This window comes from Ambystoma mexicanum, chromosome 1q, assembly GCF_040938575.1.
Source record: "Ambystoma mexicanum isolate Mex_15411 chromosome 1q, UKY_AmexF1_1, whole genome shotgun sequence".
NCBI classification, from domain to species: domain Eukaryota; kingdom Metazoa; phylum Chordata; class Amphibia; order Caudata; family Ambystomatidae; genus Ambystoma; species Ambystoma mexicanum.
The window spans coordinates 1,343,112,638-1,343,131,325 of NC_090922.1; the positions used below are offsets into that span (position 1 = coordinate 1,343,112,638).

At 47.8% G+C, this 18,688-nt stretch overlaps 1 protein-coding gene across 7 annotated transcripts in view; it reads right to left on the minus strand.

Annotated features, from left to right (window-relative positions):
* The window catches only part of OSBPL9 (oxysterol binding protein like 9), a 1,764,730-nt gene that overhangs the window by 989,583 nt on the left and 756,459 nt on the right, over nucleotides 1-18,688 (minus strand). For 5 of the 7 annotated variants that reach the window (XM_069642205.1, XM_069642206.1, XM_069642209.1 and 2 more), the window contains one exon: nucleotides 4,107-4,211. The exons of the other annotated variants lie outside the window; for them this stretch is intronic. In XM_069642205.1, the coding sequence (XP_069498306.1) occupies nucleotides 4,107-4,211 (105 nt within the window). The remainder of the gene's footprint in view (nucleotides 1-4,106; nucleotides 4,212-18,688) is intronic. 7 annotated transcript variants of the gene reach the window in all.

The window sequence follows — 18,688 nt, forward strand, 5'->3', positions numbered from 1 at the left end:
GGAGGGATGATTTTGTCCTGGTATGGCCGCATGACTGCGGTAAAGATGAATATCTTGCCTAGGTTGCTGTACCTCTTCATTGCTCTCCCAACGATTGTCCCTGACCAAACCTTTATGGACCTACAGAAAGCGGTACGAGAGTTTATATGGCAGGGGAAAACCCCGAGGATTGGGTGGGCTACTTTGACTCTCCCGAGGGAGGAGGGGGGTTTTGGGTTACCAGATTTTCCTCTCTATTACCACGCCGCCCAACTGCGAGTCCTGATGGAACACATGAAAGAAGGGTTGAGAACTTATTGGTCTTAACTGGAGGATATGGATGTCCACCTCCTTAAGGTACTCAATCTCCTTTGGGTCCCCCGCAGGCTCATCCCGAGTAGGTTGAAGGTCCACCCAACCCTTGGAGTACTCTGGGTGGTCTGGAAAGAGGGTCCCTCGTCTGCTCACCTAACCTCGTGGCCCTCTCCGATGACTTCACTCTGGGGACACCCCTTCAAACTCAGGAGTAGGGGGTTTCGTAATACCCAGTCCTGGTCGGACATGGGATTGGAATGGGCTGGGCAAATGTTCAAAGAAGGTGAATTTCTCTCGTATGAGGAAATGAGGGAGGCTCTTGGGCGGGGATCAATTTCCATTTTCGAGTACCTCCGGCTGAAGGGCATTCTCTGCGATCAGTTATGGGGGAAGAATCTGAGCAGAAACCTGACCCCTTTTGAAATATTACTGGACATGGCTACGACGAGGAAGGGGGCAGTGTCCAAGATGTATAAAATTCTGAACACCAATAATCTAGTGGAGAGGAGGGTATTCTGTAAGTTTTGGAATGAGTTAATAGGGGAGACCCTTTCGGAGGACCAGTGGGCAAGGATATTTAAAATAGCGTTTCATGGGAGCTTATTTACATCAGACATGGAACATAACTAAGATTTTGCAAGGGTGGCATAGTGATCCATTGAAACTGTCAAACATGTTCCCAGGGGTGTCTCCCAAATGTCCAAGGGGATGTGGAGAGGTGGGTTCAAGGGACCGCATGTGGTGGCACTGTCCAGTAGTTCAGAAGTTCTGGAAAGATGTGAGGGGTTGGATGGCGGAGGTGACGGACGAACTATTACCACAGAATTTGTTGACGATGTTGCTAGGCCTCCCACCGGAGGAAGCCGAACTTCACAGGTACCCAAGAATGTGGGAAACAACGTTGAGGGTGGGTAGAGTGGCCGTGGCGCAAAAATGGAAGAGCCTGCTGCCCTCCTCCAAAGACGATTGGTTGAATACATTAAAGAACATGTTCATCATGGATAAATTGACGGCCATGGTCAACAATGACTTAAGTGCATTCCAACCGAAATGGTTTGGGGTGCAACAGACGTGGGGATGGGAGATTTAATGTCACCCTGGGGATATTATTATGCCGGGAGAGTAGGTTGGGAAATGTGTGGTGCCTACTTTAGGAGGGGCGGCCCACAGTGTGGGGCGCGACAGACACTATACAGCTGACGGAGATGGCGATAAAAAACTCAGCACCCAAGCACCGGGGAAAAGATGTCTTATGGTAGCTCTTTCAGTTATTGGTTTGGAGGGGTAATTCATCTGGGGGGAGGGTCGGGGTTGGGTCGGGGTCCTTGGGGGGTTGAGGGAGTTGGGTTCTCAATTTTGTAAGGGTCCATCATGGCCCATTTGTTGTATTCAGAAAATGCCAATAAAACCAAAGTAAAAAAAAAAGAAAAAGGGTGGCTCCCCCTGGGGAAGAAGGGACAAATTGCTCAGATCCCTCACACTCCCCACATATGCTGGCTCAAACCTTCCACTCCAGAACCATTTTCTGGCCGTTTACTGCAGCAATCCGCAGTTTACCTCAAGATGGTCCGCTTGGCTGTGAATTGCTTATGGGACGTCGCAATTGAACTGCTGCCTTCTTTAGTTTGTGAAGTAGCTGGGAGCAGGTTGTGTCTTCCTGAAGTCTCCCTCACCAGATTTTTCACTGACGTTCAAGGCTGTGGAAAGAGTCTATTTTTCTTTTCTTGTTTACTGGGAACATTGTTGGCCCAGGGTTCAAATCCCTGGCAAACTGATCCAGAAAACCGCCCGTATGGAAAAGAGCGGTTTACTCAGCAGGTGTTTCAGGTGGCTAGAGCCGTTTTCACTGTAGTCACAGACTTGAATACTTAACATTTGAGGTGGGTGATTATTTGAGGTACTTAACCCTCAGGTGGCCACTTGGTCTGTGGTAGAGATTCTGTGTAGGCGAGTCATTACTACATTTCCAATAGAGTACTATTGAGGCCCGGGGGTCCTCCTGTTTTGCTACTACCCTTTCTGGGTCAGGGTCCATCTTCCAACCTCTGGAACACTTCTTTGGGCTCTTCTGTGGCCTTTCCTAGGGTTGCTCATCGCATTATTTGCACATGTCGGGTTAAACAGACTTACCTCCACCAAAGCATATGCCCCTTTAACTGTCTCCCATTAATTTCAATGCAATGGAACTGTTAACTCTCCTAAAATTGAATGTAGGGCACTTACATGCCCATGAACATTTTTCCTGGATTCCCTAGGGGCTGAGTGAGCTCGGGACCAATGCCCCGGGAATCCAAATGATTGCAGATTAAACCTTAGGGTTTTGTATGCATATATTTCCAGCTGGTTAACCTCTACTTCTCTTTTATCCCATTCCCAATGTATGTGTTATGTCTATAGCCTTCCAAATACACTAGGATTGGGTGGTGTCCTTACAACACTATACATTATTGTGCAGGCATATAGGGGATTTACCTGCTTGCTAGGTTTTAGGGATCCCTAGTTCTCCCCACCCTACGTGTTGAGTGCTCACCTCTGATAGAGGGCCCATAGACATTGGAGTTAGGACAGTCCTTTTAGAGACTGAATGTTTTTTTTGCATTATTACTGCAGTACTTATTGACCTGATTGGTTTGCATGTGTTACTTAAATAAGTCTACATTTTCAATACCTCACATCTTCTGGAGAGAACTGTGTGGACTAATTGTACCACTGTGTCAGCCTAATACTCATACTGGAGAGTTAAACCTTGTCACTGTCCATTTTAAGAGGTTTGGATTCCCTTCCTGGTCAGGTGTGTCCAAGTTCAAGAGGTTGTTTCATCCTCAACAGAGGGTGGTACAAAAATGTCCTTAAAGTGCAATCTAGAAGGGATTGAATTGAATTGATATTTTATTTCTATCGCTCTCGTACACAAGTGTTTCAGAGCGAGGCAAGGGAGGGGAACAGCGGAGAACAAAACAGCGATCTTCCTAAAACCCATGTGCATGGGGGAGGGGAAAAGTGCATGGAAAGGGGAAGAACTGGAATGTGCAAATCAGAGGAGAAACAGATAAATAACAATAAGTAAATAATAAAGGCAACAAACAGTGGTAGTGCAGTCAGCAATTTGCAAGTGCTAGGTTTAAGGCAGCAGACCAGGTAGGTCTGATAAGTGCAGGAAGAAAAAGGGGGGGTGCTGTATGGTTACAGATACAGACCCCAGTGCAAGGGGTGGCCCGGAGGCAGAGCGGGAGGGTGGCAGGGTGAGCAGGTACCTGGGCCCGGAGGTCAGAGGGTGGCCAGGTGCACGGTGCCAAGAGAGATCAGCAGGGGAGAGGGGGAGTGAAGGGAGAAGAAAAGAGGGAGGTCTTGAGGTGCTTCCCGAACCAGTGATGGTTCTCCTCAAGTTTTAGAGTGGATACCATAAATGAATTGAGGAACATATTTACTATTGCCAGAGAAATTATACATCTATATGGGAGACTGGAAATTCAGGAGTTTTTGTGAGGGCTACATCTTCTATTCCACTCCCCCAAGTGGGGGGGGGATTTATTTTATTTTATTTTTGTAAAGCAAAGTGTTGGCAGTCTCTTGTTGTGGACTGAGCCAAGGAAGAGAAACAAAGGGTTAATTTCTCAATATGGTAAACTGAACTCGCGTTTAGTTTAGAATTTAAGTCTTACTGGGTCTCACAATGTAAACAATTCTAACAATGTCTTATAATCAGTGTTTTGTGAAGGTTAAACTACAAGATGTGCATCAGTAAATCATACTCTGTAGGATAGGCATTTTGCCTTGGTAAAAATATAGTGCATTATAAATAAGGACTATACCTGTGCTATTTGGTGTTGGAGTCCGGTAATTTGTGTTTGACATCACCACAGACCCCACAGGTAGTGATGAAGGGCGTGGCTCCCCTTTTCTTAATTGCATGGGATCTGAAAAATATTGTGTGAAGTCGGTAAATGGATCGTTTTTGCATATTTTTTTAACAGCATCATACATCAGTGGATATCTTTTCGCTATTAGAAACAAGTTGCTTAATTTCAGTATTTTCACAAACATATATTAAAATTCACATTTTGCAGTTTGCTCAATTGAAATGAAGATTAGAAAATAGCAAACCTTTTGTCAAAACAAAAGGTTGCAATAAAGATGCTATTTTCTGCTTACCTCTTGAAAATAGGAAAGCTAAATAGTCCATCACAATTGCAAGCATAAGCACAATGTGCATTTTACTAATCTTGCCACGGAAGGCACTAGCAACCAACACATCACCATCCATTCTTTACTGCTGCAAGTATTGCCTTCACTTATCATGGGGTTGGGAACAACCCTATTACACGGGTACCAAAAAGGACAACATGGGTCAAGGAGTCAGACCTTTGAAAAGGTTAATCACATTTTTCGAAGAAAGCATCTTTACAATTGTGTCAAGGTATCAGATCTGTCAATATCTATACATTGATTTCCTTTGATATTTATTTTTTTATTTGTTCATGGTTTACAAAACCTTTACAAAATTCGTACATGTATATATAAAAAAGGAAAAGAATTACGTTACATCGCTTCTTTTCAACAAACCCTCCAAATAATGATATAACCTAGACATATTTACATTTAAAACACAGTAAGCAACCAATCTTAAAATATTACATAATATCATGAAGTTGTTAAAAGCATATGACCTAAGGTGCGCACATAAAAGATACTAAACCAAAAGTTAGCTATACACTTAGACCTTGTACAGGTTTTGGAACTTGCAACAGACATATGAAGGATAGTCGATACAATATTTCCTTAGAAGTTCTTGAATCAATAATCGTACATTTCCAAGTCAACTTCAATTATTTTCAATAAAAGAACCAATGCAAAAATCAAGGGGTTGTACATCCCCAGCATCAACCTGTTCCACAGGTATTCAAGTGCATCAACGAAATCTAAATTTACAAATTTCATTAACAATTTCGTTCCAACAGCCTTAAAATGTTTACATTCAAGCATTAAATGATTAAGCGTTTCATGGGGTTCGTAGCACCCAGGGTAACAACATTTACCCTCTTGTTTTTTATCCGTTGAGTCACCACAGTGCTTAGTGCGTTCTCTGGCGCGAAATTGATTCAGTCTAAAACGCATGTACTGCATGCGTGTCACATTACAGGGAAACATTGCTATGTATGTAGCACAGAGATCTCTCTTCTGTGTAAACATTGCATACCCGGAACACGTGGAATACCTTTTAATTCGTGCAAGTGTACGTTTCCAGTCCTGTTCAAATAATTTTTTCTTAACATATACTGGTCTGAGATGTAAATCATTAGTTGTAAGCTGTAGTTCCATCAAAGCATTTTGCATCCTCTTATGATACTGCATGATTGAGCCTGTACATTCACCTGTTATGATTGTATTATAGTCCTGATAAAGAGAGTTGTTTGGAAGATCGAGCATTTTTGCATAATTCGTTAGAGCGCACCATTCTTTTCTACATGATAGCGATATTAACCCAAACTCATGTCTAATTATGCAGTTTGGAATAGTTGGAGAAAGGCGCAATGCAGATTTCACCAAACGTCCCTGCAATGCATCAAGGTGTTTGTTAAAATCGTACAAGCATATATCAAGAGCATACAGGATCACCGGCTCGACCTTTAGATTTAAGAATGCAAGCAATGGTAACAGTGAAAATTTACAATACTTGGAGAATTAGCTTCATTTGACTCAGAAGAGGCCTTGTTTTTATCTTAAGCCTTTCGTTCCATAGTCTGATTGATGATGCATTGGAAACAAAATAGCCGAGATAAATGATCTCAACTGACGGAACAATATAAAATTCTCAAAGAGTTCGATCTTTATTTGCAACCCTGACGCTGTGAGATCGAATAAAATGATATCGTCAGCGAAAGGCTAACCAATGAAGCCTCAGCTGACCAAGTCTTCCTGCGAACACCCTTGAGTCGGACCAAAGATTGTCAAGGTTGCATAGATACAAGTTAAACAATAACGCAGCTAGATTGTAAACTTGCTTCAACCCAAGTTGCGTAGGCACTAGTTTCGTTGTTGCCCCAGCTGATGTAAATCTGATCATATATGCAGTATTGGTATGTAGTTCCACAATCCAATATATCAGACATACAGGGATACCAAGAGCAGACAACTTCCTCCACAACATATTTCTTACAACAGAGTCAAACGCATTAGTCAAATCGACACATGCAATATAAACCTGGGCATGCTCCTTTTGTTTTAGAGCTCGCTAATATATGCGCTACAGTGGTGGCGTTCGATACAGTGGTCATTCCTTTTCTAAAACCTGTTTGATATTTAGAGTAGATGTTATAGGCTGCGATATGTTTTTCCATATCATATAAGAGCAAGATCTCAAAAACTTTAGCAGCCGCGTCCATAAGAGAAATTGGACGGTAATTCTCGGGATTACCTGTATCACCCTTTTTCAAAATAGGCACTATTATAGATGTGACCCAAAATCGTGGTACTTTTAGGGTGTGCATGATGTTATCAAATTTAATTTTCAGAATTCCTGCCCAAAGCAGCTGGTCGGGCTTGTAAACGCAAGGCGGAACACCGTCCGGTCCCGCTGCTTTGGAATGGGTTAACCGTCCGATTGCCCACTCTATGTCGTGTGCTGGTCAATGAATTACTTGCTCATCAGAGCCTATAATAGGCTTAAATGTGCATTCCAGAAAGCGCTCGGGCATTCGATACTTATTCGCTGTATGAAGTTCCCAATCCTCAGCATATATTATATTTGGTATTAAATTATTCGCCAATGATTTGGGATGTCTAATAAGGAACAAGTTACTTACCTGTAACTGTTGTTCTCCAGCATGGGTCTGGCATGGATTCACATGCTCATGAATATTCCCCGTCGTCAGGCCGGGAATCCTCGGTATAGAAAAAATCAGTTTCAGTTTCGTTTCTGATCTGGCTTTCTCAGTAGTAACCAATCACTGGTCTCTGGGTCATACTGCCCCCAGCCAATGACTGCCCTCTCCCTAAGCCCCGCCCCTGGAAGCCATCCTCAGATTTGGTAGCAAGTGAAGTGGCAGTATGACCGAATGAAGAGCCACAGAGGGGTAGGCGGGAGGGTTCGCATGTGAATCCATGCCAGACCCATGCTGGAGAACAACAGTTACAGGTAAGTAACTTGTTCCTTCTCCAGCATGGGGTCTGGCATGGATTCACATGCTCATGAATATAAGAATACATAGCAGTATAAACATGCACAACCACGGGAGGTGGCAAAAGGCTCAATATCAAGCAATACAACAACTCAACATTAAGCAACTCTTACCTCCTCATCAGGCTCACCTTAGGCGAACAGGTTGCGCAGCACTGCCTGGCCGACTCTGGACTCCTCCCTGGAATCCCGGTCGACGCAGTAGAATCTCGTGAAGGTGTGCGCCGACCTCCACGTAGCAGCCCTGCAGATGTCGAGCAGGGGCACACCAGACAGGAACGCCGTAGTAGCAGCGATCACTCTGGTCGAATGGGCCCTCGGACGGCCTGGCAACGGTCGGTTTGCCAACCGGTGACAGTGCATGATGCAGCCGGAGAGCCATCTGGAAATGGAAGTCTTCGAGAGAGCCTTCCCTTGATTCACAGGTCCAAAGTTCACAAACAACTGTGATGTCGTCCGAAAACTCTTTGTGCGGTCCACGTAGAACTTCAGCGCTCTAGCTACATCCAGCAAGTGCAGAGTCCTCTCGGCCGGCGATGAAGGCAACGGGAAGAAAACTGGCAACACCAAAGGCTCGTTGAGGTGGAAGTCCGACGGCACCTTGGGCATGAAGGAGGGGTGCCTCCTTAGCACCATCCTCGTGTCGTGAAAAGTCAAGTATGGCGGCTTGCAAAACAGGGCCTGGATCTCTCCCACTCGTCGTGCAGAGGTGATGGCCACGAGGAATGCTGTCTTCCACGACAGAAACTTCAACGGCACTGAATGCATAGGCTCAAATGGGGTCCCCCCATGAGCCTGGTCAGCACCACGTTGAGCTCCCACGCCAGGGCAAGGGCCTTCACCGGCGGGAATGATCGGAACAGTCCTTTCATAAATTCCTTCACCAGTCGATGAGACCACAAGGACGCCCGTCCTGTAGTTCTGGTGTAATGTGAGACGGCAGCCAGATGTACCTTGATGGAAGCGTGGGACAGGCCAGCCTTGGCCAAAGACAATAGGTACATCAATACTTGAGGGGCCGTAATCCGCAGAGGGTTAATCTTCTGTGCACGGCACCAGACAGAGAACCTCTTCCATTTGTGTCCGTAGCACTTGAGAGTTGAGGATGCCCTGGCCTTCGCAAGAACCTCTCTGCAGTCGGCCAGGATGTCATATCCTCCAAACTCTAGTGCTGCAGGAGCCAGGCCTGCAAGTTCAGCGACTCTGGTTCGTGATGAAGAATGGAGCCTCCTTCTCTGGAGAGAAGATCCGCGTCCGTCGGCAGCTTGACTGGTGTGGAAGCTGAGAAGTCCAGAAGGTCCGGGAACCAGATCTGCCTCGGCCACGCCGGTGCGACGAGGATCATCCTGCACCGGGACCTCTTGAGCTGGTTGACGAGCCGGAGTAGCAACGGCAACGGCAGGAAAACATAAAGGAACAGGCCGTCCCAAGGGAACGAGAAAGCATCGCCCATGCTCCTCGGTTGGGGAAACCTGCTGGCGAACCTCCGGCACTTGGAGTTCGCCGCCGTCACGAAGAGATCGATCTCGTCAGAAGAGTCGGTCCACTTGATCCTGGCGCAGTTCCCACTCGTGGCAGGAGCGCAGCTCCCTGCTGAGTGAATCGGCGATGGTGTTTTTTATCCCTGCCAGATGAAAGGGTACCAGAAACATCCCTTGGGCGACAGCCCAATGCCACAGATCCTGGGCTTCCTTGGATAGGGCAGGGGATCTGGTTCCGCCCTGCTTCCGAATGTAAAACATTGTGGTGGTGTTGTCGGTGAAGATCCTCACCACCTTGCCCTTGAGGGACGGAAGGAAGGACCAGAGGGCCTCAGAACACTGCACGGAGCTCCAAGATGTTGATGTGGAGAGTCTTCTCCTCCGGGAGCCAAAGGCCTCTCGCGTGGAGACCCCCGGTGGGCGCTCCCCAACCTTCCAGGGAGGCATCCGTCGTCACCGTCACCTGGTGGGCCGGGGCTAGGAAACCTGTTCCCGCCGTCAGATGAGAGCGGACATCCCACCATTGTATCGCCTGACGGAACGCTTCGTCGAGCGGGATCCTTTCCTCGAAGCTGCCCGTCTGGATCCAGTGGGCGTCGAGGAATTCTTGCAAGGGCCGCATCCGAAGTCTGCAGTGGCGCACCAGATAAATGCAGGAGGACATCATTCTGAGGAGGGACTTGATAGACCTCACTCTGGCCACGTCCGTGGCCAGCAGACGTTGCACCTTTCCCAGGATGGTCCTTATCCTTTCCTCCGACGGTGAGGCCCGCCGCGCCACTGTGTCGAGCTGTGCTCCCAGAAACAGGGCGACTTGCGGCGGGACCAGGTGGGATTTTGGAAAGTTGATGGAGAACCCCAGGTCCGTGAGCAGCTGGACGGTCTTCGCAGTGTGTTCCACGGCGAGCTCCCTTGTCCTTGCCCGTATGAGCCAGTCGTCCAGGTAGGGGTAGACGTGGATCCCCTGCAGGCGCAGCCGCGCCACCACCGGTGCTAGGCACTTGGTGAACACACTGGGCGCCGATTTTAATCCGAACGGGAGGGCCTTGAACTGGTAGTGCCGCCCTTTGACCACGAACCTGAGGAACTTTCGGTGTCTCTTTAGAATAGGGATGTGGGAATATGCATCCTCCAAGTCCAGCGACGACAGGAAATCGCCATCCTCCAGCTGTCCCAGCACGTGCTGGAGGGTGACCATCCGGAACTTCTGTGCCTTGATGTATTTGTTTAGTCGCCGCAGGTCCGGGATGGGACGCCATCCTCCTGTCTTCTTCTTTACGAAGAAGTATCTTGAGTAAACTCCGGAGCCCCGAAGCCTCTTTGGAACGAGCTCGATGGCACCTTTCCTGAGCATCGCCCTTACTTCCAACAGCAGTTGAGGGACGTGATTTTCCTTCCTGGCCATGGGAGGAATGCGGGGGCAACTCTTGTGGAACTCGAGGGCGTGCCCCAGGGCCAGGGCGTCCAGCACCCAACGGTCGGCGGAGATGGACTCCCACACGCCGACGAACTTCGTCAGCCGGCCTCCCACCGGGGTGCTTCGGCGGGGGCCCGACCCGACAGTCGGTTCAATCTTGCTTGGAGGCCGCTTTGCCTCCTTGACGACGACGGCGGGATCCACCTGACTTGCCGCGTCCCCTGTAAGCCTCCTGCGACGAAGATCTTGCCGCTTGACGGTACGTAGAGGAGCTGCTGCCGGCTCCCTTGGAGGCACCCTGTCTTCCTCCGGAGCTCCGAAAGGACGGCCGTCGCTGTTGGAGCACACCCAGTGCACGGGCCGTCTCCGTGTTCGTCTTGATCGCCTGAAGGGACTCATCAACCGCCTTGCCAAAAAGGTTGTTCCCATCGAAGGGCATGTCCAAAACCTTGGTCTGTACTTCCTGGCGGAAATCCGTCGCCTTGAGCCATCCTCGTCGTCTCAGGCAAACGCTGTTGCCCAACTGACGGAAACCGGTGTCGGCGATGTCCGTAGCCACCGTAATGGCGTGGTCCGAGGCAATCACACCTTCCTGTGAGATTTCCAGGGCCTCAGTCCTCTTGGCGTCCGGAAGGAAATCCAACAGAGGGGCGATCTTGAACCATAACTCCCTGTCGTAGCGGGCTACGATGGCCAGGACGTTGGCCGCCTTGATGGTCGTCGCTGCAGATGAGATGACCCGTCGTCCCATCGCATCCAGCTTCCTACCCTGCCGTCCGGCGGAGAGGTTGAAGTCGAGGCCGATGCCCCCCCCCCCCCCGCTTTCTTCTTGGCCGCCGCCGAAACGACCGAATCCGGGGTAGGTTGCGCCCTAAGGCACAAGGGGGCAGCGTCGGGGACCCGGTACTTCTTCTCGTACCGTTCCCTCTTCGCAGGAGCCGTGGCAGGGTTCTTGAGGAGGGCGAGCCCCTCATCCCAGATGTCATCAAGAAGCGGTACGGCGAGGACCGTCTTCCTTTTAGCCTTGCGCCGTTGGTAAAGGAACCCTTCCTTCTTCTTTTCTTCGGGGCAGAGCTGTAAGAGCTTGGATGCCCTGGAAATCATAGCATGGAAGGATCCAATCTCGTCGGGCGGGGACGCCCGGGCAGGGGGCGACGGGGGACATGTCCAGTCGTCGCCCCCGTCGTCATCCGTACCCGTCGTAGTCGTATCCATGCCTGTATCATCCCCGTGGGTAGTGGACCGGGGGGAAGGCAGAGAAGGCCGCAGAGGCGGGAGAGGAGGCCTAGGATGTGTCCTCCTCCTCTTAAGTGGTGGGCTCTCCGAAGGTCCTGGCTCCGGTTCCCCCGTCGGGTCTGGCTCAGGTACCTCCGTCGGGGGAAGGGGCAACCTAGTCCTTATCTCCGAGCATAAGGACTGGATGGCTGACAAAATGGCCGCCGAGGTGTCCTGCGGCGCCGGAAACGACAGGAGCGAGTGCTCTTGAGGAGCCTCGTCTGCGTCACCGTTGCCCTCGTCGTCGCCCTCGTCGGGATCCCTCCCGATGGGCTGGGCCTCCTCCACGACTTGGAGGAGCTCTTCTTCAGAGGTTGTGTCCGTATCCACGACGGCCACCAACCCCTCCCACCCCCTTTCCAACGAGGACTTCGTGGGGGTCTTCTCGATGGGCCTCAAAGACGACTCCCTCCGCGGTGGCAGGGAGACTCTGGTACCTGACGGTGCCTCCACTGGTGTAGCCTCCACAGGCTGAGCCAGGGCCACGGCGACATCCTCATTCGAGGTCTTAGCAGGGTGAATTAAGGCCAAAGTCACCTTCTGTACGCCTGGGGCCTTCACCTTGGGGGGAGGGTCCGTGCCTCGCTCCCCCTCTGCCGGAATCTTCGAGATCGACCAGGGTTCTCCAGAAGCTTCGCCGGGTTCTCGGACTTCCTCTTACTCGAGCCAGAGCGTTGGCTCGTGGTCGATGGCGCCGGGGAGGATGGGCTCTGCCTGGCAGCCAAGGAGCCCGACCGTTCGGCGCTCCCTGTGCCCGCGGACTCGCGGTGCTTAGCCTTTTGTTGGGCGCCCGTCGCCGGAGCACCCTCACATGACTTAGAAGACCGCTCGGACTTCTTTTTCTTCTTCTCGCCTGGCGGGCTCTTACCTTCCAGCCAGTTGGCGAGACGGAGGTGGTGATCCTTCATGGTCCGCTCCGACATGTTCCCACAAAACGCGCAGTCCTTTTCCTTGTGCGTTTTGTCCTCATGGAGACAGTAGAGGCATAACGAATGCTCGTCCTCCTTGAAAACGTTCTGAAGCTGGCATCCAGGGCAGGTCCTGAACAGCTTCCCGGGCGTAGAGCTCCCTTTCTCCTGGGCCATGTCCGGGGAAGGCCTCGGAACTTCTGGAATCCTCCAAAAGCATAACTCGACAAATTCTTCACCCTTGAGGGGTGTAGAAACTCCGAAACGGATCACCGTTGATCGGAAGTAGAAACGGTGGAGCTTGAGGCTCTATTTAACCGAAAAAAAGAGAAAATCTCCTGAAAAAAGCACCAAAACGCAGCAAAAGCTCGAGAGCTAAGCACGAGGACTCCCAACACTTGAACGTGCGGTAAAAATCTGAGGATGGCTGCCAGGGGCGGGGCTTAGGGAGAGGGCAGTCATTGGCTGGGGGCAGTATGACCTAGAGACCAGTGATTGGTTACTACTGAGAAAGACAGATCAGAAACGAAACTGATACTGATTTTTTCTATACCGAGGATTTCCGGCCTGACGACGGGGAATATTCATGAGCATGTGAATCCATGCCAGACCCCATGCTGGAGAATTGACCATATGAGCCTCGAGTCGTGTTTGCAGATCGATCTTATAAGATCATAGTTATCTTCCTTGTAAGTTGACATTTTGATTCCTCCGATTTTATTCTTGAAGTCTTGTAAGATGGATCTTTTTTTTTTTTTACCAGATATAGGGAAGTCATTAAATTATCACGTTTCAATTATCTCAGTGCCCTATTCCTTACACGCATCATAAGGATAACTTTATGATCAAAATGTTTGTTCAATTGAGGCTGCCTACTTTTTTGAATTGCCATTAATTTAGTAAAGATGCATTTACTATATTTGTGATAATTGTTTCCTTTTGACGGGAGCCAAGTCCCGAAAGGGATATTAGATCAAGGAAATCCTCAAATTTACAATGAACAAGGCTAACTAGTTTTTGACAGAGCGCATGATTCCATCTAAGGGATAGGTTCGGTCAGTTGCTGCAATAGCTCTTTAACTACATGTTCCGAGTATGTAATACCAATAGAGATTTCCATAGGTGCATGATAACTGTGTGTGATCCTATGTACAATCACTGGTATGACTAGGTGTACAAGCGACTGCGATACACAAAAGAAATCTATTATTGAAGACATCAATCCTCTAGTTCATGTGTGTTTTAGAGTAGAATCTGCACAGTTAACAAAACACAATCCCCAATAGTCGATAAATTGAACCCGTTTCTTCCCTCTCATCCTAGCAGTTCTAGTTATACTGTTCTCACATTCAGCAACCAAATCGAAGCAATACAAGTTAAATTCCCCTCCTAGAATGATATCAGCATTGTGCTTATGTGCCCATGCATTTTCAAGACAAAGATCAACCTCTTCAAACATGTCCTCTATATCAATTTTCTGAGGGTTCCAGTATAGATTAACTAGGAGAAGAGGTTTGTGTTTACATGCATTGAGGGTAATGACAACAGCAATAACATGTTAGATACAAAGATTAGCTTGGAGGTACAGTCAATTCTATTATTGACTGCAATCGACAAAACCTTGTACCGGCAGTCCCTCTGTTGCCTTAATTGCGCAAGCACAAAAAGTGCAGTAACCATGCATTACTAAATCTATTTTCATTGTTTCCTGAAGCAGCATGAGATTATGCATTTACGATGGTGAAAGCGAGGCAAAACACTTAGGAATATTATTAAACGCACAAGAATTCCATGAGTATATGGACAAATCGAATTTTAATTGCTGCTAGTTGGTAATATTGCCGCTCTTATTATTAAATATTTCTTTCAGCATGGGCTCGACCCAAGCAAGCTCCTTGTTGTGCGATGCTATGAAAAACAATTGAGTTAATCACCATTTTTCGTTGGAGTTGTTGCCATGTATTCCAGTGGTGGACCCGTCTTCTTTGCCATTACACGGTAACTGATATTGTAAAAAGTCATGTGCAACTAGTTCGTCATTGATTGTGTGCAGAGTAAAACCTAGTTCCAACAGTTCTGACCTATGTGCCCAAATGAATTTTAAAATGCTCACAGAGGGGACATAGCAAGTCATTCTGTAATTGTTATAGCGTAATAAGGAAATACCTTTGAAATCTTTCGTAGTCAACATTCTTAGGGGAGGAATGCAGGCTATCAGTTCCAGCAAAAATGCTCAGTTTATCCTAGCACCAGTTAGTATTTCTGCTTTTCCCTCCAGCCCAATGATGTTAATGGACCGACCTGGACTATCCCTTTGGTCATTCAAGTTGTCAAGTGATTTACCAGTGCCCAGGCCACTGGCTATAGTTACGGAGGGAGCAACTACCATTCGATCTGTGATGTTCGGACTTTCTAATTTATTCACCATGGTCCCCATATCCATCCCACGATTACATTCAGCACCTTGGGCGCTAAATTGCCTTTTCTCAGTGTAATTAGCGTTCCTTTGTAAATCGAGTTCCTTGGTCAGTGCCTCTGAAGTTATCTGACCACTTTCAAAGGCTCGTTTCAGAGACCGCATAAGGTCAATGGAGTGCCCAGTCTCAACCAGGGTACATATTTGGGCAAACCGTAGCTCCTGCCTGGTACCAATTCCATGGTTACCATTTAAGGGAACTGATTGAATGGTCCAATCTGTACTTTTCCCCTCAAATGCTGGCTGATTTAGAGTGGATGAATTACCAGTCTCCAATCACTAGGCATTACATGGGGATCGAGTGTAGGACTAGGCTGCCGACCAACTCCATAAGCAACCTGCTCAGCCATCTTCTCTCTATTTAATTCCCTAGATTTTCCAGAGCCAGCCACTATGATAAAGCCCTTTTGAGCTCCCAGGGTGCACTCTAAGGACTTCTCTGTGCATTTCCCCTCATATGCTGTTTCATTTAGAGTGGATATATTACCCATCTCCAGACCACAAGATATTACGTGGGGATCAATTATAGGAGTGGGCTACCAACCTCCACCATGTGCTGCCTGCTCAACCATCTTCTCTCTAGTTAATTCCCTAGCTTTTCCGGAGCCGGTCACTATAATAAAGCCTTTTTGAGCTTCCAAGGTACACTCTATGGACTTCCCCAATACAAATTTCAGCATATGAACATCACTTGTTGTTCTCTGTTGAAGAGCGTTCATGCGCCTGGCCTTTCAACACAGGACACAATTCGGAAGGCACATCATCAGTGCTAGTCATAGGGATGGTGAACGTGCGTTTTCTTTCCTCTTTACAGAAATAGTTATTCAGGTTCATCTGTTTTTTTCTCCACTTCCACAGATAATTCAGTTATAGTGGTTGGAGTCACCTTTTTACTAGACCTACGGTTCTTCTCTAGTTCACACTTATTACTTGCTATTTCTGCCGATATGCTCACTGGTTGGACGATTAATTTGTGACGAAGAACAGCCTGACCTTCTTCACTGAGTTGATCTACGTCAATTATATCGTCCTCAGTGGTCATGCTGGAGTTCATTTTTTCTATTTGAGATTTGCCTTCTTTGTCATTTTCACCATTCATTTTTATGTATTTTTTTCAGTTTTTTTACTAGTTCTTTGCAGTTTACTGTTTTTTGTATAATTACAGGGAAGGTAAACAGAGCCTCTGATAAGACTGGTGAAGACATATTGGTATTTACTTCCACCCTGTTTGTCTATACATCGATCTCTTCCTCCCCACCTATTGATGGGTTGTTCTGATTAGGTTTTATGTCAGGATTTGTCCATGGAAGTTATGGAATGTCTGGCGATTCTAATGGCTTCCAGAGAACCAAAGAACAGTGCTTGGTTTACTCGCCGAGTTTTTCTCCGCCTAGTATTCCTGCCTTGTCGTCATTTCTCCTCTTCGGTTCCGTGCTTTTGTAAGGAGCCGTACGCCTGTACTCATCCCTTTTCAGCTACCCCTTATTCTGCTTCGGTATTTTGATACCATCCTTCCGATTCCTGGATGTCTGTCTGTGTACCCTTTTCTTTCCGTAGCTGTTCCTTCGGCTTTTTCTTTATTTCTCTTGCTGTTGTTCTACCTTCCTGTTACTAGCCTTTTTGCTTTCTGTTTCGACTCAGTTATGTTCCTTCGGTAAGGAGTTTTCTTCGTCGCCTCCGCGGCACTCTCCTGTTTCACCAGCGGTCCCACATATTGTTCAGGTACGGTTCTTCTTCTTTCCTTTCTGACTTTTGTTTCTATATTTCGTTTCCTTATATCTACTTCTCTCTATTGGCACGGCTTTCCCTACTTTTTCGGGTGGTGTAGTGGTCTTGCTCGGCTTACCTTTCTAGATCTTTTCTCCTAATTCTGCCATAAGCCTTCCCTCCTTCTTTCTGTGTTGTTCGCCTACTGAGCCAGCCCGTACAGTTTTCTGGATCCAGATTACCATTTCTTCATTCTTCTTCCACGTTCCTGGAAATTCTCTGCCTGATCTTAATACTAGTGTGTTTTCTACCGCACAGCTTGGACCCAGACTATTCCATTTGAGGATTGGACATTGTGTCACCAATTGCAAACTTACCTCAGTAACAGATCATTTCTACATCAGCCATCTTGAAGACTCACAGGGTTTTTTGGGGCCAGAGGCTTTTTCCCTGTTCTTTGGGGTCTAGCTCCTCGGGGTCCCCCTATAGCAGGTCTCACTTCCTGCCAAGGTGGCCTCTGAGGAAGCTAGACCCTACTTGCACGATAAGAAGAAGAAACCAGCCAAGGAAAGACTGACACCTGACGTCCGGAAGGCTAGGAAGAAGACAACCACAGAATCCAAGGACAGCTCTTCTGAAGGCCCAGGTGAGGAGGAGGATGGGGAGGTCCGATCATTATCTGACAGTTTAATACTTCCCAACTTGTAGTCGTCCTCCCAGTTTAACAGATGACAGTCCCCATTATGTTTGTCAGAGGTACATATGTAGGCAGGGCCAGTAGTTCCACCACTTCCATCATAACATCACGGAACATTTGTTTTAGGATACCCAAATTCCCCAGTACCGTGAGTGTGTGGAATTAGTGGGGTCAATATACCTATAGATAGCCTAACATGTTTGTCCAACTCAGCCATCATGTCGGGCCCAATCATTGATAGATCTTTCATGGACTCGTTGGTGCCCATAGATACATTTGAGGTGCTCATTGCATATACCTGTGTAAGTTCACAATCCTAAGCAAGTTCATCTTTCATTGAGATTTCCTCTGGCTTGGGGCATAGTCCATTCAACTTTTCCTCTTGACTCTGGCATATTTCATCAAACTTTTCCTCAAGATTACATGCGCTCAATGGGGATAGATGAACTGAGCAAAAGGAGCGGTCCCTTTATGTGTTTTTCCATCACGCTTATCATCTATTTTAGGCGGGAGTGGTACCAAAGGTAAAACGGTGCGTCATGTACCCCATTTTCGCCACTAGCTGCGATACAATCATTAAGGGGCAACGGATCCTCGGCACTCATGTCCCTGTAAGTGTTCTTGACAGCACACAACAGTAAGTCAACGTTCAGATTACTTAACAGTGGCCACCACCAAACCATAAGGCAATAGTCGTAGAACAAAGAAACACTATTCCCTTATCCAGGCAAAATAATAATCCCTGCCGCTCCGTCTCCCCCCCTCCCACCCTAACAGCCCAACACTACACTTGGGCGCACTTGCAATGCGCGCGCGTCAATGCGCATTCACTGCACGTTTTGAGAAGTTTTCGGGAGCAGGGAGGCAGGTGCACCACGCAAGCAGCAAAAAAATAAACCAGCAAAAGCAATACGTGAATGCTGTGACGTTGTTAACGCTATTCAAGCCCAACCGACCACTACACAAAGCCCAGCCCACAACAGGATATACGATATGATATGGCATTTATAATGCGCCTATACACAAGTGTTTTAAGGCGCGACGACGAGGCAAGGGAGGGGTACAGAGGGAAGACAGACAACGATCCTACTAGGCCATGGGTCATTCATATCGCACAAGTGCATGAGAAGGGGAAGGAGGAGAAGTGCGGGGGGGGAGTGGGAGAGGACAGTGCGGTACATGGGATAAGAAAATAAATAATACGTAAAAGTACGGCCAGCAGGAGGCAAGTGCAAGGGTAAGTGGTAAGTGCAGAC